Raw genomic sequence first — 25,481 nt, 5'->3', positions numbered from 1 at the left:
TTTAATTGTGTGAGGGATCCGAGGCCCTAGAAATTGCTTTATTTGGTTGGAATTTTTAGTTATCTGGCGACCACTATTTTTAATGTCTTATTGTTTCACTTGACAATAGAAATTGGCGTATAGTAAATTTACTAATTTAAATTAGGTTTTGTTCAGGGGTAACTTAAATTCAAATACACAAATACTTGCGCGCTTTGTTAGATGGAGGAATTGTAAATGAGATAACAAGAAGGTAGGAAAGAAAAGGAATCACCAGGAGTCATCAGAAGGAGGACTCGTGAGTAACGAAGGGAAACATTTTTGGCCACAGATTATATTTTCGGTAAGGAATTTTTTATCTCGAAAATGCATAGGATTTCGGGGATATGTCTATTCACCAAAAATGATTGTAATTGACCCCCGCAACCAAAAATAATTTTTTTGGAACGATATGAAATTTTTTAATTTTGTCGAAAAATTTGTCTACCTACTCGAATTTTTTTCTCGAAAGTGCGTAGGATTACAAGGGTATGTCTATTTACCAAAAATGATTATAATTGACCCCCCTAGATAAAAATAATTTTTTCAGAACGATTTGAAATTTCTTTTTTTCGTCGAAAAATTTAGGCACCTACCCCCTGGTTCATTTTCCTTAAAAATACGTTTTTCATTTTTAGTAATTTTTTTTGACGTCCTACAGAAAAGTTGTCTAATACTTTTTTGTCGGTAGCTATTAGCTCTACTTCAGAAAAAAGTTTCATTGGAATATATTCACAATTGTAGGAGTTATGGCTGTTTGAAAATTGGACCATTTTTATGGGGGTTTTCTCATTTTAGAGGGTCAAGAAACAACTTTTCGAATATTTTTAGAATTTCTACATATTCTACACTAAAATACACGTCGTTTGCTTTTTTAAACATTAAAATCGTCCAATCCGTTCAGAAGTTATGACGTTTTAAAGATTCGCATTAAATTTTGGCAAGACATTTCTGGCTTGAAATTACCGAAACAACCGAAAATAATTTTTTTAGAATGATTTGGAACTTTTCAATTTTCAGGGTAACAGACAGTTATGGTCAGTCATTATATTTTCAGTAATGAATTTTTTTCCCGAAAGTGCGTAAAATTTCGGGTATATGTCAGTTAACCAAAAATGATTGTAATTGACCCCTGCAACTGAAAATAATTTTTTTAAAACGATTTGAAATTTTTTTTTTCGCCGAATTGTCCACCTACTCGAATTTTTGTCTCGAAAGTGCGTAGGATTTCGAGGGTATACCTATTCGCCAATACTATAGTAAAAATTATAGACTTATGTATATTTCCAAGATGCAATTACATTATTTAAATGCACCAATGCATAAAAATGTATAAAATTCTGCATTGTGCACCATTCGACACAATTTAAATTTGTCTTATAATATTTTATCATACTTTGACCGTTTTAATTTATAGATTTATCCCAGTTACCTGAGGACGCTTCTGCATTTTTAAATAGAATAGAATGCGTTATTTGTTTATTTCAAACATACCCTCGCTGCAACCGGAAATTGATCGCTGCCTCTGTCTTCGTGGCGGCACGCTGGGTTGCTTGGGTGCTTCCTCGATATAAGGAATGTCCGGATCGTCGAGGTTCAACGTGAACGCTCCGGACATTGGTATGGTGAGACTGGCGGTAATTACCATAGGCGAGGATTTTCTTCGTGGATCTGCTGGATCCTCGCTCGATCCACTGTCCACGCTGTTACTCCTGCCTTCTTCCTTTCTGCGACTTCCGGGCCTCTTCGACCGTCGCGGCCTAGGACCTATGTCTCCGCCTATGCCTGCTGTTTGATGGAGACACTGTTCTCTCGTCCACACCTAAAATACAAAAAGTCCACCTTTGATTCACGTAAATAGTACTATCACTTCCTCAAAAGAACTGAGAATTAAAGAAACAACGAAAAGTCAACTGGTCCAATAATCATACGCACTCAAGCATGTTTCTATAGACAATAAACCTTAAAAAAATTCTGGAATTTCGTAGCCGGCGTACTCTGAGCTTTCAAAGTTTAGCGCCAAAGAGATTAAAAACAGATTTAGTCGTATAACTGCGTAATTATAAGATAGAAATTTTACTATAATAAATTAAAAATATTATCATTGCTCGCAATAATTTCTTTCACAGAAGGACAATTTAATAAACCTTTCGAAAGTCAAATGAAATATGTATATTATTTGAACTAGATGCATTCATTTCTCAAATTTAGCTAAAATTGAAAAATTGTAGAAAGCAAATCAGTTTGACATTTAACAACTTTTTCTGATAATAGAGATTTTAATTGTATTTACGATTAAGAAGTAAGAATGAATTTTGCATTTACACGATAGAGCTACGTTTCAATAATGGGAACTTCGATAGAAATTCTACTGCAAACGACTACGTAATAACGTTAATATTGGAATAGTTTAAAACTTTATGTTTCACCAGCAGAACTGACACGTTATAAACGTTACATTAATGTTGCTAACAAGGCAACTGTTGTCAACTAATAACAATTTCCCACATTATAAATTTCATAATAATGTAGTAGAAATTCTCCAATTACCAATCATCTAAATAAATACTAAACAAATATACAGGGTGTTCGGCCACCCTTGGAAAAAATTTTAATGGGGGATTCTAGAAGCCAAAATAAGACGAAAATCAAGAATACTAATTTGTTGATGAAGGCTTCGTTAAACAGTTATTAACGTTTAAAGTTCCGACAGTACTGAATTTTTTTCCCGAAAATGCGCAAGATTTCGGGGGTATGTCTATTCACCAAAAATGATTGTAATTGACCCCCCTAGCTAAAAATAATTTTTTTAGAACGATTTGATAAATTTTTTTTTCGCCGAAAAATTTAGGCACCTACCCCCTGTCGATTTTTCTTAAAACTTCATTTTTCATTTTTAGTAATTTTGTTTGACGCTGTACAGAAAAGTTGTCTAATACTTTTTTGTAGGTACTCATGGGCTCTACTTCAGAAAAAAGTTTCATTGAAATATATTCATAATTATAGGAGTTATGGCTGTTTGAAAATTGGACCATCTTTATGGTGTTTTTCTCATTTTGCGGGGTCAAGGATCAACTTTTCGAATATTTTTACAATTTGTACATATTCTCCATCAAAATACGCGTAGTTTGCTTTTTTAAACATTAAAATCGTCCAATTCGTTCAGAAGTTATGACGTTTTAAAGATACGCATGAAATTTCAGTGAAACATATCGACGCTATGGTCAGACATGAAATTTTCGGTAATGAATTTTTTTCTCGAATCTGAGTAGGATTTCAGGGGTATGTCTGTTGACCAAAAATGCTTGCAATTGACCCCTGTAACTAAAAATAATTTTTCCAAGACGATTCGAAAGTCTTTTTTTTCACCCAAAACATTCAGCACTTACTCGAATTTTTTTCTCGAAAGTGGATAGGATTTCGGAAGTATGTGTATTCACCAAAAATGATTGTAATTGACCCCCGCAACCGAAAATAATTTTTCCAGAATGATTTGAAATTTTGAATTTAATTGTTAATAACTTTTTAACGAAGCCTCCATCAACATATTGGTATTCTTGATTTTCGTCTTATTTTGGCCTCTAAAATCCTCTATTAAAATTTTTCCCAGGGGTGGTCGTACACCCTGTATACACGTATTCTTTCTCCACTAAAATCGAGAAAAACAAAAATTGTTTGAGATAGCAATTTCTCTAAATTAGAGGAAGTACTTATCGAAGTCGATTGTAGATCGGGTGCGCCACGTTTTACCTTGTTCGACTCCAACTACCAATCATTTAAATAAATACTAAACAATTATACACACATAACACTCCTCCATTAAAATTGAGAAAAATAAAAATTGTTCGAGATAGCAATGTCTCTAAATTGTGAGTTCTCCAACTTCCAATCACCTAAACAAATTCTAAACAATTATACACATATATTCCTCCTCCACTAAAATCGAGGAAAATAAAAATTGTTCGAGATATCAATTTTTCTAAATTGGGAGAAGTTCTCTAACTGTCGATCATTTAAATAAATACTAAACAAATATCTCTATTAGATATCTTCCAATAGAATCGAGAAAACTACCGAGTAAAAATTGTTCGAGACAGGAATTTCTGTGAGTTGGAGGATTCTTTTTCCCGAATCCCAAGAAGTTCCACTTTAACCGGAATAGGACGCGGAGACGTCAGAGCGATATTTCGAAACGGCAGGGTAATATCTAGTTCGATCTGGATCGGTTACCTTCCTGGTCGACGTCGTCGTTCCGGCCGTGGTCGTCGTCGACGTCGTCAGGGTCTCCTCGACCGAAAAGGTTTCAGCTTCGCTGCACGGGTCTGCCTCGTCCCCGCACTGTCTGTGAGAAAAACGCACGAAACGCTATGTAGACTTTTTCTCTCGCAACCCTGAGTGACGCGCGTGCTAATATCGCTGGCTTTTTGCCACGCGAACGAAGAGTTTCTCGATTGCATTAAAAACTCTCCGTCCGTTTAAAAGGGGACGGAATGAAATATAACGGACAAACGTTTGGACAAGTTGAGTAATTAATGTACAGGTTTCCATTGTGGTCTGTAATTATATCACAAAATATTACTGGAGAATTAAAAATATATTTTGTTTGTTACGTTATGGATAATATACGTTCTAATTTAAAAATTTGAGATGTATTCAAAAGTTAAATTGGTATCTTGAAATTGAAATATGAAAAGTATGACATTGTAATATTATAAAATTCTGAAGAAATAAACGAGAAGTTTATCATACGGGAAGAAGATTGTTTTTAAATCCAAAAGTGTAATATAATGTATGATTATTGTAAAAATGATTTTTCTCAAAAAAAGGAGGGAATTTCATTTTTTCAAAAGACTAACTTTTCGGTAAATCATTTGCAAACATAAATCTCCAGAAACGATATAACGGTACGATACGTACTCTTCCTGTAACTTTTTTAGAATTGAACTAATATGGATAACTATTATTATTAAAGAGAACCCAAAGTAAAGCATCGAAAATGTTTCGATAAATACAGATTATTCGGTCACCCCTAGGAAAAATTTTAATGTAAGATTCTAGAGGCCAAAATACGACGAAAATCAAGAATACCAATTTGTGGATTGAGGCTTCATTAAAAAGTTATTAACGTTTAAAGTTTCACTCGTAGAACGGCAATCTGCAAACAACTGCGTGCGCGCGATAGTGATTCTCACTCAAAAAACTGTAAGGCTGTCGATACGTCACTAAGTAAAGTTTCTCATGCTGAGTGAGAACCACTATCGCGCGCATGCAACTTTCGCAGATTGCCGTTCTACAAGCGCAACTATAAACTTTAATAACTTTTTAACGACGCCTCAATCAACAAATTGGTATTCTTGATTTTCGTCTTATTTTGGTCTCTAGAATCCCCCATTAAAATTTTTCCCAGGGGTGGCCAAACACCCTGTATAATAGCGAAGCTTTAAACTTTCTAATTACAAGATTACATTTACCTCTTTGCCGAATATATTTAAAAATTAAATGACTACGAATCGAAAGAGGATTATAAAACGATCAAATTTTAGAGTTTCGAAGATGAATGAAAGAGGGGGAGGAGGTAATGGAGGCTCGAGTAACTAAGATAGAGAAGTCATAGCGAATTACTTACTCGTCAGCGCGTCGAGAAAGGGCAAGGTCCAACTCCGCCGGATGTGTGTCCATCATGTGGTGGTAGACTTCGTCCAGAAGGGCTGCTGGCACCGTGAAAAGGGTCGTAGCGTGCTCCAAGAGCGCTCTCACCACGTTTATTACGTCTATCCTCTCCTCTGCCCTCTCGGCGGATACCTCGGACCTCTGTCCAGGTTTCACGCAGTGGAGGATGTTTGGCGCGAACACCTGAGCAGAAAAGTATCCAATGATAAAGAATATTGCACATAGGTATTAATAAAAAATGTTTAAAATTAATAAGTACAGTAAAGAAAGAAAGAATAATATAGGACGAATGCAACGACAATGCATACTTTGTGTTAAGGATTAAATCTAACCCTCTCTTTGGTAACGACTAGATTAACTAGAGTACTCGACAGAAACATTGGAACTATTTTTGATAGAAGTTTACAAAATATCCTGCTTGTGATCTCTGTAAAAAGTGTTTTGGTGTAATTGGGTAAAATAATAATAATGGATTGAAACTATAAATTATGAGTAACCAGATGGTCAAAGAAAGCTTTATGATTATTATGAACTGAAACATTCATGTACTGAAAATTTTTAAAAATTATTTTTAAAAATGATAAATGCAAAATTTAATTCGTGAAATCAAGTAAAAATGTAACCACGTTGTACCTCGATTTGTTAATTCTTTTATAGTAAAATAAGTGGAATAAACTGATTTGGGCAATTATTAACAGATGGTTTCTACATTTGAGTAAAGGTCGAGGTTGGACTACTTTTTAAAAGGAGTACGAGGGCCTTCGAATAAGTTTTTGAACTCTTTAGTAAATCTATAATTATGAAACTGACCATGATTTTTATAAATAGAATGCTATAGTTATTATTAACTATTCCTACGGGTCGACTGTCTGTCAAGAGGCCCCAAAATCATTAATCAAATTTGTATTTCGCCTTCGTGATTATATTGACGAGAAAAAAAGTGGACTAGAACAGACATTGAAGCTGCCCATTCGATCTTCGTAAAGCTGCTTATCCGACAAAAGCGTTGAAAATGCAAATCGTCTTAAATGAACAATGTAAGGATAAGTCGTATACTTAGGGGATATCTAATCCCTTTTTATTAATATGTGAAAGTAAATAGAAAATTGAAAAAATCGTGCAAATCATTCATAATTATATTATAAATATATTTACAATTCTTCTCCAAAATTCAAGTTCGAAAAGAGCAATTTATTATTTATTTCAATGATGTATATTCTACTTCTTCTGTATATTTCACTTCTATTTTTATTGTTTGTTTTCTGTGAAAAATATGCAGTCTTTCAAATTATATTTTTTTGTAAAAACCGGACAAAATTTGGTATCAAATTCTGGTTAGCTTCCGATGTAAATAGGAAATACATAGCAAAGATAAAAAGAGAGAATCTTCAATTTCTACTGTATTAAAACAGTGTAATAATGCGTATTAAAAATAATTAAACTTTGCACACACGTAGTTCCGAAACTAATAGTGTTTTCTCCATAATTGAGCCACTGTCAGCAGCAATAAAGCTTCCCTTTTAAAATGGTTTTTGGTTTATGTCGATTCGACTTTTCGTTTTGGAAATTTCGTAATTTATGTAAAGAGGTAATTTTTTTATTTTGACTATCTCTCTGTCCATCTAACGTGTCGAGCCTCTCTCTCGCACGTGAGTGGTGAAAGTCGTGACCAGGACGCACTGTTTACTACTTACACGCGCGGTCATTGACCTCGTGTCGATGTCAACAATGAAACGTAAATAAACTTCAAACTCTTACATCTCCGGAACTAATTAAGCTATCGACTTGAATCAAATTTCATCTTAAAGGGTTCTTCATCCCCTATTCGATGAATATATCAACTACTCTAAGTTAGGCTGTCTTCTATGTTTATTTTCATATATACTTTGACACTATGCACTTAACCTTTAAATGGACTTTCAATCTCAACTGAATTATTTTTCTTAATGTTGATTTTTACCAAAGTGGTGAATGAAAATCAACTTTCCTTCAAAGTATTTTGAAAAATAATGAACTAATGGAGGATTACATAAATTGTTAAATAATTACATATTAAACAATTATTAGTTTAAACTGTTATTTGTAATTTATGCTGTTTTACTATATACTTAAAGAAATTTCAGTAATACCTATTGACTATACGACTGATGTGACAAAACTGGATTATAAATTGTTCATTTAATTAAACATGAATTTAAATTCGTATACAGAATGATCGCGTAATTACTAGCCAATATTTTTTCGTAAATAATTGTTTTCTCCACAATTAACTTCCGCGTTTGTCGCAAACTCAACTTCATAATTTTAATCTTCCGTAAGTAACTTCATCGAATAACCACACCGAGTAAAATTCATGGAATGGCAACCAACGCATTGGATTTCTATAGCTTTCGAGCGAGTCTCTTAATTGAAATCTCACAGGCGATGGCCGGGCAAAGCTTAGAAATTCTGATTAAATTCACGATGCTCGATCGGGAAGGCACTCACCGTCGCCAAGTTTGTCGTGTCCATTTTATTCCCCGGTATCCATTCGCCAGTGTCGGTCTTCTGGTCGTCGCTGTTCGCCGCCACCACGCTGAGAAAATTCAAAAGTGCCCAGAGAGTCTCGCGGTTCGGCGTGGGCAGCAACTGAATGAGATGTTGGAGAGCTTCTTGCTGAAGTCGCCTGTTCCGGATCTCTGCGAGAAACGGGGCTCTTTGAGTGCAAAGGAACTCGTGCGTCAATGTCGGACGAGAAGGTATCGACGAAAAGGGAAACCAAACGATTCGAGCCGGCTACGCGCCATTGAATCTTCGTGTTTATAACGTCCGTGAATCAACGTCGCGCTCGCATACACCGCCATCTTAAATCTCAAAAGATCTCGACTGCTTATTTCTTTAGATCTTGTACCTAACTTGCGTTCTTTTTTTAATTTTCACGAGTATCAAGACAGAACAAACTTTGTGAAATCACTTTGTAGGTTCCAACCATTTACTTTTATGCGACCAAGGTGAATTTTTTTCGAGAATCCTTTTAAAAAATTTTTCAAATTCGAAGGCTAAAGATTTAACGCATGTATTACGCGATTAAATCGTTTAAAGACTGAAACCTTCCTTTTATAACTACCCCTTGACGTAGAATTTTTAATCAATCTTGTGCTATTCAATTTATTTTTTTTATTTTATGTCAAGTTTTGTGTTTATACGAATTTTATAGAATTACTAATAGCATTTTTGGTTTAGACAATCATCTAAACAGTTTGTGGTGATAGGAAGGTTCTAATGTCTTCCTGGTAGCAATAGTGAAATTTAAAGTACAGAAATAAATTGGGTATTTCTTTAATTTAAGAAGCATTCGTTCGGTTTTGACTTACTTTGCGTATGGACGAAGGCTTGGTACAGGTCTCTGCAAAGTAGAGGATCCGGCAGATCCCGGAAATACTCTTTCAACAGAGCTGCCACATCGTGGGGGCATTGATCGGGACCAATTTTCGTCTCGCGACCGCAATCGAAGTCTTCCCGTAACTGGAAAAACATCATTTAAAAGGCGAATGATTCTTTGAGTCATCTGCAATTTATCAATTCATATGAAACCCGCTTTTTAAACGAAAATACCATTATTGTGCTTGATATTTATATCGAGAGTATAGCAAACAAACATTGCAAGGTTGACGGATACAAATTGACATTTTAAATTCGTAAAATTTATCGATAACTTCAAAAAAGACTTCACACAAAAAATTAAAAATTATAAAATCGTAAAAAATACTAATACGAGAATATTATCAACTTCTCGTTACGTTGAAATATTTAAAAAATTTAAATTTCTTAAACATTTATATTTGCTTTATAGAATCTTAATAAATTAGAGTAAGAGGGTTAAATATACAGATAGGAACATAAATTTTAAATATTAATAATCATACATTTATTCACGAAATACGTCAGTACACACGCACAGAAAATAGGAGAACCAAATGGACCAAGTGTCAAAATTAGACAGTTTGATATTGTAGAAACGGATATCAGACAGTAAATGTAAAATATTTAATATTATTCCCTTCTTAAATATTAATTTGTTTCATTTGGAACAGCAATCTAAACGAAGTATTATTAAAAAACGTTTTATTCCATGTGCACCTTTCTCCTATTTTTCATGAGACGCGAATAAATGCTAGTCACGTGGAACAATGTATACCTGTCTCACTCTCTTTTTCGAGGGCGACACCCGGAAAACTCCTAGCGTTCGGAGTCCCGAGGTTTCCAAATGCCTGATGCACTGTCTGACCACTGCTGGAACCGCGTCCCATTCTCCTGGAGGGCCACCTCCCCCGCTGTCGCTGAGTTCCAGGACACCGGAATCGCTTCCGGTCAAAGCTCCGCCTTTCGACGACAGAGATTCGCACGAGCCACCCTGTAAATTAATTTTTAACACGTTAATTACCACGTAGGTTTCGATGTACGAAGATGTCCTCAACATTTGTTCAAATTATAGTGTGAAACATGAAAATATTCGATAATTCAATGGTGAATTTGTTATCGTACGGTATTTCGAATTAACCCTTAAGTAGACACTCAATATCCACAGAATTAAGACAGTACAGAACAATGATATCCTCAACATTTGTCCAAATTATAATATGAAACATGGAAATATTCGATAATTCAATGGTGAATTTGTTATTTTACTAGTTGTATGACAGACTGTATCTCTCACAGAATGTTTCACACCCCGTGCAACAATAGTTTTCTAGGAAACCCGTTCCAAAGAACTTTCCCCATAAAGTTCGCCCATGCAAATATTTATCGAGGCGTTTACGACATACCTGGTACCTCGCTAAAAGCTACTTACGACTTGCTAGAATTTCGAGCGGCTGTACGCATTCGACATCGAGTCTACGTTTACATTCGTGTTTATGAATTATTTTCAGAGAGAGAAAGCAGAACTGCGTTGCAAATGTAATTGTAACAAGTTCGTTAAAATCGTCGTATTTTACTATCTTACTTTCGGGAGAAAAAAATGCAAGCTCGTGAAAAATTACCGTCCATAAGTCACTGGACATTTTGTTCGTCTTGAAAAAATGCAAACTAAGGTACAGATACATTGTAGAATGAAATTTGGAATTAAATAAAAATATTACTAAGTTAAATAAGCAATATTTATTTTATCCTTAATATTTACTTTATTAGCTTAAATTTTTCAATGTTATAAACTCTGTAAATAGATACTGTATTTAATTTGAAAAATAAATCCTAACAGAGAAATCTACAAATAATTTAAACTTTCAATTTCTTTGACACGTACAACTTTTGAAATTTGGAATTAAATAAAAATATTTACTCGTGGCAGATGAATTGAGTGGAGCAGTATATTGAATTTGTTATTTGTTATTATCACTGGATAATTGTTGATAGAATTCTCATGAAATGAAAATTTTGAATTGTTCACTAACATTTCTGTAGAATCCATGACATACGAGTCACGTTTCCTTTATAATGTAATGAATAAATTATTATTTATATACACATTACTTCACAGTGTTAATTTGTTTTTATTTTACGTTCGTCAAGTGTCAGGATTAGTTTGCAAAATTTTGACTTAGAGATGCACTCAGAAAAACCAATAGAAGTTGACGACGATAAAATAGAGACATTGGTTAACATTTAAACATACGAGAGATCGCTAAAAGTCTCGATATATTGAAATCGAACGTCGAGAATCGTTTGGAATAACTTGGATACGTTAGTAAATTCGATATTTGAACAAATTCATTTCACTCTCTTAAAGTATAAAAAAAACGACCCATTTGTTAAACATATGATAACAGATGGCGAAAAATGAGTCGTCTGCAACATCAAACGAAAGAGATCGAACCTCCTCAAAGCATTTGGTGACTTTGAGTAACCAGCGTTTGGTAATTTTTAAAGACTTAAATAATAATACACAAAATACTACACCGCTAGAAATACATAAAATGTATTATTAAATATGTCCTCGGAACATGTAGTTTCATAAAATAAAATTTGTGAATTTTGAACTCTAAGTCTGAAAAATATCATTAAGGGGGAGCTTCTCATGTAACAGCAGTATAAACGCGTGACTTTAATATAATTTTTCTCCAGAAAATTATTAATAATATCGAATTAGACTTTTCAAGATGTAAAAACATATTCGTAAAGTACAAAAAATAATCTTTTCTAAATTCTTTTCATTGTAATTTTTGTAACCCTTTTCGATGATGTAACCATTATTGACACACCATGCATTATGCATAAAAAATGAAAAATTTTCTTAAAGTTAAATGATTTACGCTGGAATTATACCTGTTTGTAAAAAAGTATGAAAAATTGAACAAATGTAGGATATTAAAAAGCAAATTAACTTTTTTCGGTAGATGCACGGAGTTTAGTTTAATTATCGAGTTTTGCAGGAAACCTTCTCCAATGGGACGCATTATGCTACGCGCTTAATGAGTATGACGGGAGCGTCTGGCGTTTCTAAAGGACAGTTGCTTTCGTCCGTCTGGTCCGACGGAGAGTCTTGCAAAATTCCGGGGTCTTAATTAATCCCTGGTTAAAATTGGCGCTCTCTCATCCGGCGTTCTATTCGCGTCTTCGATCTGTGACGTCACTGTCGCTTCGGTGTACGCGTGACGTCGACGAGGGAGAGCCGCGACGACGCGCGTCGTTCATCCCGAAAACGCTTTAAACCGATCAATCGTACACGGGCTATTTAAACGCGCGGCCTTTCATCGAGACACCGGCCAAACATTCACCGCGAACTTTATAAATAAAATGCACGTGTCCGACGATGTAACGTTCAATGAGACGCCGAGCGGAGAACAGGGATCGAGTATCGGTTCGATCGATCGAACGATATTTTTAGGCATCGCGCGATCTTACGCGGTTTGGTTCGATTTTTGAGAGTCTCGATGACTCTCGAGGATGCATCGTTTGAAAAGCATGGGCAGCGAAGAGAGCGTGGGAAGTGTTTAATCTTTGCCACGTAATTCCTGAATTCTTTTGATCTTGCGTACCCTCGAGATCGATTGGACGGCACAAGTCTCGAAAGTAATGATTAAACTGTGGATCTTTCTGGGGAGTTGTCTCAACCCCTAAAATAATCTTACTTTAAGTGTTTCTTATATATTTGTATATTAAGTGCATTGCATAGTTTTCTGAAAATTAAAATTCCCCATTTATTATATAGTTGCATATTGAGTACACTATGTAGTTTTTTTAAAATTAAAATTTTCCATTTCTTATATACTTGCATATTGATTGCATTACATAATTTCATCAAAATTAAAATTTCCCATTTCCCATTTATTTTCTATATTAAGTGCATTACGTAGTTCTTTGAAAATTAAAATTTCCTATAAATGCATAAACATCCTCAGTCTAGTAATAACAACGAACCCATATATTTTAAACTCATTAAACTTTTCTATGAAATATTATGCAGGATTTCTTTTATAATTTGACCTTTTCACTCTTGAGTCACCTCAAGTTAAGGGGATGTTTTACTGTAAAATGCATAAAATATTTTTAGATCCTTTCGATAAATTTTTGTCTAGGAACTGTGCAATCTGTTTCGTCGAAATATCTCGTTTATGAAATATATACAAATTTTGTCAAAGTATGTTTCGTTCTGTATATTATAAAACATAATAAATAGTAGACGTCTTATAGTTTCCACAATTTCAGTCACTCTATGTATTTAAAATGAAAATAGATTTTTAATTAGGATGAGTTTCAATTACGTTTTGCATATTTTACTAAACGATTTCTGTTAACGAAGCAGATATTGAATTTACCTTCCTGCTCGTACACGCAAATGATATACGTTCGGTTTTACCACTGATTGGTTACCGGAAGTCGAGGGTGGCATTGTCCGTGGTCAACGTCACATTAAAACGACGCCATTTCCTCAAAATGTGAATCACGCGTCTCCATTTCACGAACCGGCGATCTATTTCCAGGAGAAAATTGGATGAAAATTCGCATTCCAGAGGCTTAAATTTCCTGCCTCGGTTTGTAAATATTCGTGTCAAACGTAACAGCGAAAATGTACATTCGCAAACTTTCTACAGATTTATTTAAAATACTCGACCATCGGTACGCCGTCCTGTATATTAATATTATAATTTCTAGGTGATAAATATTCTTTCCGCCTACGCTGCATATTTGAAAATTCAATCTTAATTGCATGCAAGCGCGAAAATTCGATCGAATAATTTGCGTGCATTCGATACTGTGCATACTTGAACTGGGAAACCAGATTCTCGATTAATAAAATCATGTTGTCCTTCGACGCCAGTTTGCGTTCCGCAGATTTTATAGAAAATTATTTACGCAATTTAAGGTTGCATAATGATATCGGTCAAAACAGGAACACTAGTAATTATCACATTGCATAATATTACAGAAATTCTCTGATATTGTATTCGTATCAAGCGCTTAATTGTTTGCAAGTAAAAACTGAAATATTCTCCAATATATTTAAAATTTTATTACGAAAACAGTAAACAAAAAATGCAGAACCTAACAAAATTATAAGATTTGAAGTAATACTTACCGAAATATTTAAATTAAATTTTGTGACATGCTAAAGGAATTAAAAATTAAATGAAAATATTATTAAATAATTTCTTATGTATAATAATATATACATATACTATTTCTTTCACCCCTAATTGGTTATTATGAGCCTCCAAATTGAGGTTGAAAAGAAGAAAATTGTAAAGTATAGCAGAATTAAATTTGGAATTAAATAAAAATATTACTAAGTTAAATAAGAAATGTTTATTTCATCCTTAATATTTGCTTTATTAGCTTGAATTTTTCAATACTACGATCCCTATAAATAAATACTAAGTATATTTAATTTGAAAAATAAATTCTAATAGAGAAATCTACAAATACCTTAATCTTCCAAATTCTCTGGCACGTACAACTTTTAAAATTTGAAATTAAATGATTACTAAGATAAATAAGTAATGTTTATTTTATCCTTAATATTTGCTTTACTAGCTTGAATTTTTCAATACCACAAACCCTGTAAATAGATATTGAATTTGATTTGAAAAATAAATTCTAACAGAGAAATCTAAAAATACCTTAATGTTTCAAATTCTTTGACACGTACAACCCTTACTCGAAACAGCTAAATTAAGTGGAGCAGCATATTAAATTTGTTATGCTGCCCACCATAATATTTAGAAATTATAACGAAAGGTATTTAATAACAATCAAAAGAGCCACAACCGCAAAGAATTCGATAAATTCTATCGATAGCTCGGTTCACTCGAGTACACCGCGTGTAAGTCGATAGAGGAGGAACCGAGCAACTATGCTGTAAACTAATTCGGGTCAATAGACGATGTATCGGCGAACAGCCGTAATTTCCACGAAAAGAAGAGCTCCATGGTCTATTTGGTTTCTGGCTCGTAACCGGTGGAATTTATTTCAACGGTGGAAAAATTCCACCCACGGACAATGCGTCACGGACAAACTCGTGAGCTCGTAAGGGCTATTCCAATTATTTACATTCGCAATGGAACATTCCAAGTTTCTCGTTGAAAATAAATCCAGCTATTTTGTATCCGCCCGCTCGAAAGATGTTCGTAATTTGCTAAAGAAAACGATCCTGGAACCAAACGTGCATACTTTCTTTTAATCGATCGCACTCTGACAGTAAGAAGCATTTAATTCCTCAATTTTCATATATTTTGCTAGTTTTTACTTTTAGTTAAAACACTTTTAGAAGCATTCGACTGTTTAATTTTAACACAAAGATGTTTTATCAAGTTTTGTAATGATTTTCATTGTTATGATTTTAAGATAAAAAATGAGTTGTAAATGGTACACTTTTCGTTTAAGGTAACATTCTCCATTCTTCTTAATTATACTGCGAATTCATTTTGCGTAGATTGTTAGGAAATCAGTGTCATGTATGAGCAGGTAAATGATAATTCCATAACTTAAGTTTACCACGAGCAATGTATTAAAATAGCAAAAACCAGCGAGTGCTATACGACGCTGCCTTCGATCAAAGGTAGGATTTGTCTAAAATAAATTCTCGCCCGCGAACAAATCATTCTGCACCCACCGTAAACCGAAAAATCAATACGCAGAAGCGTAAACGCTCAGAAATTAGATCGGATCGTGTAAATCAAGAACCACAGGTCGAATCTTCGACTTCTCTTAAAATAACGTACGAACGTTTGTGTTCCTCGCGCGGAGAACGCAAAAGAAAAAAAAAAAAATTCGTTTCTCCGACCAGGTGCCGCCGGTGCTTCTCAAACCAAAACATTTACTTCCGGTCGCGAAGGAAGTCGCTGTCAAAAATATAGATTCGAAAAGAAAGCGAAATAGACGAACACTAATACAACCTAAAAATTACTCTAACGTTATTAGTGATCTACCATTATCGATACTGCCACTAAAATTTATAACATTTCCCAGAAACAAACGAATATTTAGAAGCCTCAAGTCTAGCTTACGGTTTCGCAGGCTAGAAATTAGCTCTTTAATTCGTCAGAAACTCTACTCTGCGTGTTCGAACTACGCAGGTACTGTTCAGATTGTCAAATATTGTTCAAGTTTGTTCATTTTTCTATTCAGCGGAGAAAAAATGGCCTCTCATGCAAGTCGTACTGGGGGACAGACATTCGCAAGGCAAAATTACTCGACCCTCTACTTACTCGTAGTACCATAATCCCCTTAATCCAGGACTGGTCTTTCTTTCCCCCTGCAATATGTACACACCTATTAAGTTTATCCGAACGGGGAAGCAATTTATGAACCATAAATGAAATTCTTATTTGAATTTATTAGTTTTGAAAGTCTTAGTGACTTAGACAAGGTGTAATCGAAACATAAAAGCTTATAAAAATTATTTCCTTAATTTTCATTGTACTAAATATCCTACTCTAACTTTCAATGCAAACATTATTTTGAAAATTCTATTAAACAGTAAATTTCTTAGTTTAATAACAGATTCGAAAGGCGTAGCAGTTTATTAATCATTGCATCATAGATTCTCGTATTTCATCATGAAGCAAGTTCCGAAAAATCCATCGCAATTTCTTGGAAAAATCAAAATTAAAATTAAAAGATTTTAAACTTGAATGGTAAGAAATTTTAATAAGTAAAATATTTAAAAAATGAGACCCCACTATTTTCAGTATTCTTCAAATGGAATACTAGTTTCAGATACTATTTTAAAAGTTTACTGCGACAAACGAAATATTTTATTTTTGTAGTTGTCAAGGATGATTTATAATAAAAGAGCCTATTTACTATTTACTGTTTGAAAATTTCACACATCCTCGAATTTTTTCCTCGCAAGTGGGTAGGAATTTGAGGGTATATCTAATGACCAAAAATGATTGTAATTGATCCCTGCAACCGAAAATAATTTTTTCAGAATGATTTGAAATTTTTTAATTCAATTTTTTAATAACTTTTTAATGAAGCCTCAGTCAAGAAATTGATATTCTTGATTTTCGTCTTATTTGGGCCTCTAGAATCTCCCACTAAAATGTTTCTCAGGGTTGGCTGAACACCCTGTATATAATTTGACTCGAGTCAATCAAGTCAAGAGTTTGCATCAATCTTATATAAAATAACCAAAGATTCGATGCTTGCATATAAAACAATATATTACATTATAAGTTTATAAATCGATAAACGTCGAAAATGTCTAATAGAAGCAAGTGACATTTATGAAATTCAAGGTCACCTTAATCCTTTGCATAATTTTTCCCCCCAACCATGCAATACAATATCCATACAGCAATTGATAGTGATATTTTAATAAAAAATTCTAAAGGCGTACATCGAGAGTAAGAGATTCGACTTTCGTCTGACTATTTAACACTGTGCGTTTTTCAAATCTCACGCAAACTTTCGCCGATAAATATCGAATGGTGACTGCACCGTGACGTCACGTGCAACCATTGGCATTTAATTGCACGAAACGTTAGTTAAATCCGGTAAGAGGATTTGGCAACGGGCGAGTTCTCAGCCGTCTCGAGCGTTGCACGCCACCGAAACATAGAGTAAACGGCTTTTCGTCGGCGTACCGTTACTGACGTATCCATCAAAAAATAACCACTTGCGGCTCGCTGCTGCTCGAACGCCTCGCCCCTTCGCTCGCCAAGTGGCCATCGATAAACGCCCTCTCGTCGCGATCCGCGGACACTCTGACGCAACCGATGACGCCGTTTATGATCGCGTTCATGATCGCCACCAGTCCGTTACGCGACGTCCCTTTCAACTTACTAGCACTTACGTCGTTGTTACGCGGTTTCAATCGACGCACGATAGCCGAAAATGCCAGACAGTTGGCCAAAACTTCATTTTTGCAAAACAACGAATACGTGATTCAACCCTTTCTGGTTCAAAGTGGCAAATTCAGTAACAAGTACAGTGGTCCCTTGCTAACGTTCGCTTTTCCCTCGATATTGTTTCCAAAATTCTCTCCAAGTAATTTGTGGAACTGCTTCGACGATTATCACTCGCGATCAGTAATCAGACGCAATTGCAGGAGATTTTTATTGAATATTTGTGTCATGTAGTTTTGGGGAATGTTAATTTATGTGCAAAAGGGTTGAAAGTGTTTTGTTCGTGAAGGAATGGGTAACCAGAGGAGCCAGACAACAGGGAGAACGAAACGAGTGGTTGTGAAAGACAGACGTGATTCTTATTTGATAATAATTTCTGTTGCTAATTATTAATTTGTGTAAAAGGATTGTGTGCTTGGTGTGTTTCAAATTCGTTTATACAGGGTGTTCGACCACCCCTGGGAAAAATTGTAATGGGAGATTCTAGAGGCCAAAATAGGACGAAAATCACGAATACCAATTTGTTGCTGGAGGCTTCGTTAAATAGTTATTAACGTTTAAAGTTCCGCCCGTACCGAATTTTTTTCTCGAAAGTGGGTAGGATTTCGGAGGTATGTGTATTCACCAAAAATGATTGTAATTGACTCCCGCAACCAAAAATAATTTTTTCGAACGATTTGAAACTTTTCAATTTTGAGGGTAACAGACAGTTATGGTCAGACATTATATGTTCAGTAATGAATTTTTTTCTCGAAAGTGCGTAGGATTTCGAGGGTATGCCTATTTACCAAAAATGATTGTAATGGACCCCTGCAACTGAGAATAATTTTTCCAGAATGATTTGACATTTTTTTTCTCGCCAAAAAATTTAAGCACCTACCTGTCGATTTTTCTTAAAAATTCGTTTTTCATTTTCAACAAATTTGTTTAACGCTCTACAGAAAAGTTGTCTAATACTTTTCTGTAGGTACCTAAGAGATCTACTTCAGAAAAAAGTTTCATTGAAATATATTCGCTATTGTAGAAGTTATGGCCGTTTGAAAATTGGACCACTTTTATGGGGTTTTTCTCATTTTATGGGGTCAAGAAGCAACTTTTCCAGCATTTTTAGAATTTTTGCATATTCTCCACCAAAATACGCGTAGTTTGTTTTTTTAAACATTAAAATCGTCCAATCCGTTCAGAAGTTATGACGTTTTAAAGATTCGCATGAAAATTCGGGCAGACATTTCTGGCCTCACATTAGATTTTCGGTGAGGAATTTTTTTCTCGAAAATGGTTAGGATTTCGGAGGTATGTCTATTCACCAAAAATGATTGTAATTGACCCCTACAACCGAAAATAATTTTTTCAAAATGATTTGAAATTTTTTAATTTAATTTTTTAATAAGTTAAGATTATCTTCTGTTAATATTATCTTCAATTTGTATACTTTGACTCTCCTTTTTTTATTGAATATGATACCTCAATGATTAAATAAAGAGTTGATAATAATAACACACAAGTTAAAATGCAGGATTCTGCAAAGAAAATTTATTTTGACTATGTTTCATTCGCAATAAAACAATAGACAACATGAAAACTCTGATATCTATTAATTCCAATATTTCTATAAAGTATTTCTAGTTTTAGTCCATCTTTTTTACGATTTCCGATTCTTTAAGAACCGCGTTTCGTGATACGTGCTGTCGTTCGATTTTGCACCCGGCTTACCAATTTCTAGAATATTCCGACTGTGTGAATAGACTATTTAATTTGTGAAAATATTAACTGTAAAGCAGCAGCTGTGTATAAACTTCTAATTCTATAAATATTATAGTTTTCAAGAAAATTCTGTAAATAAAGATTGCAATAAAAGTAAAAGAACTCTCGTTTACCCAAACCTTAATCATCCATCATTATCGACGAATTATAATATAATTTGTTTTTAAAAATTAGAAATTGAGTAAGGCGTTCAGAAGGATTTCAAAAGAACTTCTCGAGCGTTTAAAAATCTCGGAAAATTAAAATCTAGGTCAACTTAATAAGGTACTCATTAATACTATATGAAAAAAGAAAAGAATACTCGAAGATATTTTTTTTTAAATTTCCTTTTTAAAATTCACATTCACAACAAGTAATAGAAATTTCCACGCAATGCAAGTTCCAAGCTGCATGTTCGTGGTCGAAAGTTATAAAAACGCTAATCACCCTTGTAATCAGATACGTTGCATAGGTTATATGGTTCGTATTAAGCTGAGCGTATTTCATCTAAAAAAAAATGAAAAAGAAGATAGCAACGAGGCTATTCGTGTAATGTATCTATTTTAGCCGTGACCATATGTTTAGACGAGGAGACACTAAAATCTCTATCGGACAAGTCGAGAACGTTTCGCGCGCAGATTAGTTAACGTCAATCTAAAACAGGTGACTCGGATTTCCATGCCTCGCGTGGGCGTGTTCTCTTCGTCTTCTCATCTTTACGAGTCGTCGTCGTGAAAGGCGAATAAAATTTCGAATTGTAAATAGCCAGCGGCGAATCTACTTTTATTACACGTAATTCCCGAGCGGGATCGGCTTCTAAAAGACGATCGTCTAGCTGCCAAAATAAACCTGTGTCTGCCACTTTGTTACCAGACTCGCGAAAAACTACACCACGTGGGCTGTTTTCGCACCTATCCTTCGTGTTCTATCGCGATACTTCCAAAAATAATGTCGTTGCGTTATTCAGAGGCTTTTAAGATCTTGTTTATTTATTAATTATTGTACATTTCACTGTTATATAGAACGACTCGAACGTTTTGATTATTTGATCGAGAAATATTCCAACAATGTAATCGTTTCGGTGCTAGGCTGACATATCGTTGACCCGTACTACTTAAAACTGGAATCTCGCAGTAGAACAAGTCACTCGTAAAGTTGACATGCAATATATTATTGACTGTAAGCTCTTTAGCATACTTTGAGTAGGATGAAATATATTATTGATTAAAAGTAGTTGATTGTTTATACATATGTACGTATTATAAGTATGTCTTTAATAGAGTACATAATATATTTTACCCATTTTACGAAGGAGAATATTTGTAATAAAAATGTATCTAAGGTAGAGAATGTGATCACATTTTTTTATAAAAATGATCAAACAGCTTTCAGCGAAAGGGGTCTTTCAATATTACCAGCTGTCAACTTAATTCTTTTCGTGACGACAGAGTATAGAAATTTCAAAATTAAACGTGAAAATTGTAGTCAATTGTAGTGTTACTACAGAGTACTTAGATATTCAAATTTTATTCATATCCAAATATAAAAATGCGATTAATAAATTACGAAAGTTAATAATAATATTAAACGAATTGATTATTTAGTTTTGTCATTTATTATTTCAAGGCGTTTAGTAATTTTAAGTCCCAAATATTTCAGGGATTTTGTTAGATTGAGCTGGGTTTGGGTTAATTTAGTTGGCACACGAGTTGTCTGACAGAAGCAGGAATCCATCCACTTACCTCGTCAGTCTTTGCTGCAACGGTCGGTTCGATTAGGCTTGTGAAGCTCGTCCTGCTGCCATGTCTGCTGCTCCTCGACAGGCAACCGACGTCGGCGACCTCACCAGCGGCGATTCTAGCAATCCTATCGTTCTCCAAACACTGTGAGAGCGGTATGCCAAATACCAAGCCACCTGACGAATCTGAACACACAGAACAAAAGAATTCCTGGGGATGTTTCGCGCGCAGAATATTTCTTACTTCATTACACAAAAATATACGCGCGGCCGCGTATATATTTCGGCGAAAATAAACTGAAAGTTTACCGGAGAACCAGAATCGCTGTAACGCTCGCTCGAGAATTTTACAAACACAAAATACTCCTCGAACCGTCAATTTTCAGCGCGAGAAGGTGAATAAAGATCTTGTTAATCGAAGTTAAGGGACGGTTACCAATAACTCGACTCGAGTAAATAATTTTATCACGAATGAAATAAATTGATGCGTTAATTTGCTCGTCGGTATGCCACTTTCTATGCAAGCCGTCGACTCGCATAAGTTTCAGATCTTTCCGATCAGTTGGCGACCGAGAGGCCCGATCTGATCTACGAGCCGTCAGCTGCGTAACCATTCACGTAAACACGGCTTATTCACTCGCATTCACTTTCATGCAATCCGCAGGAAATAGTCGTCTAACATTTGTTAACGTCGCGAATGGTAGACAGAGATTTGTTTTCGAGCGAAGTCAACGCGAAGAATGAAAAAATAACAACGCAACGTTCGAAAAACAAAACTTCGATCGTTTTTCGAGCGATTTCGAAACGTCATGTTTTTTTTTTTAGTGGATTAATACAAATTATAGCGAATCTCTATAACACAAATTATTATTCTTTCTTTAAATTTATTTTTTTGGGGGATTAATACGAATTGTAATGAACCTCTATAACTCAAATTATATTTATTTATATAATATTGATGTATACCAATAATGAAATATAAATTGAGAGGTATATATTTCTAAAATTTAAAAATAACTCTTTTATACTGATTGCTTGTGACCTAGTCTTATTCTTTGAACTTAAATTTGGCAGATATTGATAGTAGGATTAACTCAGACATGGAAAATGAGTATTACTAATTTTACATTAAAAATTGTAGTGAAATCATTCATGTATTACCCTTATAACCAGGAAAGAAATCTACCCCTAATCACAGGTGAAACTATTTTAAATATTCAAGCAACAAAAGTATAACAATTTACATTGACATTCTGAATTCGAAGACCTACTTAACGATACTCTATACCTCATTTGCTTATAATTAGAAGTTCTTTTACATGTTAATAACTACAATATTAATAATAGCTATTGGCTATAATCTATAAGTTTAAGTAAACGAGATACGAAATTATCCTCAAAGGAGCCTTCGAAGCATCGATTTAAATAAAACGTTTACGTCCTATAACTAAAAACGAAGTCTAAAATATTTGCGCGGAATGAACACAACGATCTTACGTTTATAGTGGTTTATTGAATGTTTTATAAATATTTCAGCCTTCCTAGTTAGCGTCTGTAAATAACTATGACGATTAAAAGCACGGAATCGTCGGGGACAGCTATAGATCCAGACAACTACCGACGCTCAGAATACGGAAAAGCCTTTTTAATGCGAATTTATGTTTAATAAGATCCGTTTGGGAGCCAGTAACTTCGAAAACAGCACCGCTAGACGGTACTTTCGGGTCGTCTCTGGCGACGACGCCGACGTTCGATAATATTCCGGCTGGCCATGAATGCTACGGCCGCTTTATTTTCGGTGCTGAACCCTGCACTGTCCAGCTAAGTTCGCGGAAACGCGCCGTGCCACCTTTCGATCCGCAACTTATTACACCTTAATTGCTCGTTGTCGCTTGCCAAACGTATACGCGCGTTCGTAACAATATTCCATCGAGCAGCTTCTCGGTACGCGTACACGTTACCGAGAATTTGTTCGAAACGAAAACGACGCTAAAAATAACGTTTAATTCGAGAATAAACGTATCGAGCGGCGTGGTTGTGATATAATAAGGATAGTCACGGCGGACGACCAATTATTTAAAAAAAAAAAAGTAACCTTTGGAATTCACTAGACTCAAAGTCAACTATAAATGGCTACGAGAACGGGTGTAGAATTCTTTTGTTTGTTTTTTGAGTTTTTCTAAATATCGGTGAATAACACGAGTGGAATGGAGAAAATATTTTTCTACGTTTCCAATGACTGCTTTTATCTATTGTATCGAGAATTTGAATTGCATTTTGGATATGGTTTACATATGTATGTAATTGTATGAATATGTGTACGTATAAATATGTTTCACTATTTATTATACACTTCTATTTTACATGTATGTATATATACATATGTGTACATATGTGGTTTTATGTATTTATACGGGCTAATGTATTTTTCACTTTTTTGTCTAATGTAGGAAAATTTAGAATCAACAGAGTATTTTTCATTCTTTCAAAGTTCATAGGATAGTTTTTTGGTCTGTATATTACTTATAAAAGAATTTAATTGTGCATTAAGATCAGTGCAATACAGGGTAAAAAATGTGATAAATGCAAAGTATTTACTCCAATTCTAATCTTTAGTAGTAAGGTTAATAGTCTAAAATATAAAAAGATAGAATACTCCCAGAAGAACCAGTTTATAATATTTTGTAAAAATAAATAAGAATTAAGAATTACAATCAAAATTTAATTTGCCCTTTTGATATGAAAATTAATTGAAAAATTTTCTCGTACGACCCACGCAATTCTGTAATAATCTGTATTACCTCTGAATTTTAAAAATATCAGCAGAACGAAAACTATATAACTGAATTTTTAATTTAAAAAGTTTCTAATTTCTTTTACCTCGATAAAAATCAATAAGTCTGTGGTCCGATAGAATATAAAATGTAATTTATTCGGGTCTAATACACCACAGAGCGAAATTAAAGAAGTAACGAAGAAGAGATGTTTTATAACACTGTTTCGATAGTAATACAACAAACACGAGAAATCCCCGTGACCGCGTGGTGAGCTTCACTTGGGGGGTTCCCCTACGGTCAACCAGTACTCCAACGTAAAGCGCCATCGTACGGTCACATGCGGTCTAAATAGCTTTCTAAAGATATCAACGCGATTCAAACAACCAAAAGCTAATTTAGACATAATTCGACCAAAATAATAGAAAAGAAGATTCAAAGAAAGAATAATCGAATAATCAATAATTGCATAGAATCACGCAAGCATCGACCAACGAACCATGTGTTTACATATTGACTGTACTATTTTTCGGGAAAACTTGGGATAACTTCGAGAAAAGAAATAAAGTTTGAAAATATTGATGAACGATCGAATGAAACGCCTATGAGAAGCACTTATTTATCGTTGGTATGTAAGCGAGCAACGAGGAAAATGCGTTCCGCTTCGTGGAAGACACGTGTACGAGGCTCACGTGGCTCGAACGTGGTGTAAAAGAGGACGTCATTTAAGTGACGTTCCCCCTCATATGATCGAATATGTCAGAGTTTCGCGGGGGTACGGTCTACGTAGTCGACCGTCCCGAAGCCAGCTAAAAACCGAAAGGCAACAAACCGTGTCTCTATACCGGTCCGATTATAGACCACAATCTGGGCCATCCCAGCCTCTCCAAACGAGCTCTCTCATCGTGGAACGTCGACCACTTTCAGAAGGCGACAATGGACCCACTTGAACGAGCCTTTTCCTGGAACCCCTCGACACCGCAAACGCAACACTTTCCATCTCTAACGACCTTTTACTTTCTACGCCATTTTGGTCCCGTTTCTGTTTCCATCGAATTACTGTGCTTTCAATTTTAATTACTCGGTATCGAAACGCTTTGACGAAACGTAATCTGGGAAACTGCTGGTAATTTCAACGTTTTCAATTTGATTCTCGTTCATTTTCAATCTACGTATGTCAATATAATTTGTCCAAAATTAACAAGTATA

General features: G+C 34.7%; 1 protein-coding gene across 4 annotated transcripts in view; it reads right to left on the bottom strand.

Moving 5' to 3' along the window:
• The window catches only part of Rhogap102a (Rho GTPase activating protein at 102A), a 61,046-nt gene that overhangs the window by 8,357 nt on the left and 27,208 nt on the right, over positions 1-25,481 (bottom strand). For all 4 annotated transcript variants that reach the window (XR_013079602.1, XR_013079603.1, XM_076764496.1 and 1 more), the window contains exons 4-10: positions 21,503-21,684; positions 9,866-10,081; positions 9,042-9,192; positions 8,176-8,366; positions 5,645-5,871; positions 4,249-4,360; positions 1,513-1,840 (exon numbers count right to left, since the gene is read on the bottom strand). Coding sequence is in view for 2 of the 4 variants with exons in the window: in XM_076764496.1 (XP_076620611.1) it covers positions 1,513-1,840; positions 4,249-4,360; positions 5,645-5,871; positions 8,176-8,366; positions 9,042-9,192; positions 9,866-10,081; positions 21,503-21,684 (1,407 nt within the window). In the remaining 2 variants the exon portion in view is untranslated. The remainder of the gene's footprint in view (positions 1-1,512; positions 1,841-4,248; positions 4,361-5,644; positions 5,872-8,175; positions 8,367-9,041; positions 9,193-9,865; positions 10,082-21,502; positions 21,685-25,481) is intronic.

Source organism: Colletes latitarsis, chromosome 4 (assembly GCF_051014445.1).
Source record: "Colletes latitarsis isolate SP2378_abdomen chromosome 4, iyColLati1, whole genome shotgun sequence".
Lineage (NCBI taxonomy): Eukaryota > Metazoa > Arthropoda > Insecta > Hymenoptera > Colletidae > Colletes > Colletes latitarsis.
The sequence above is the reverse complement of the archived record's forward strand: the minus strand, read 5'-3'. Positions and strand labels throughout refer to the sequence as shown.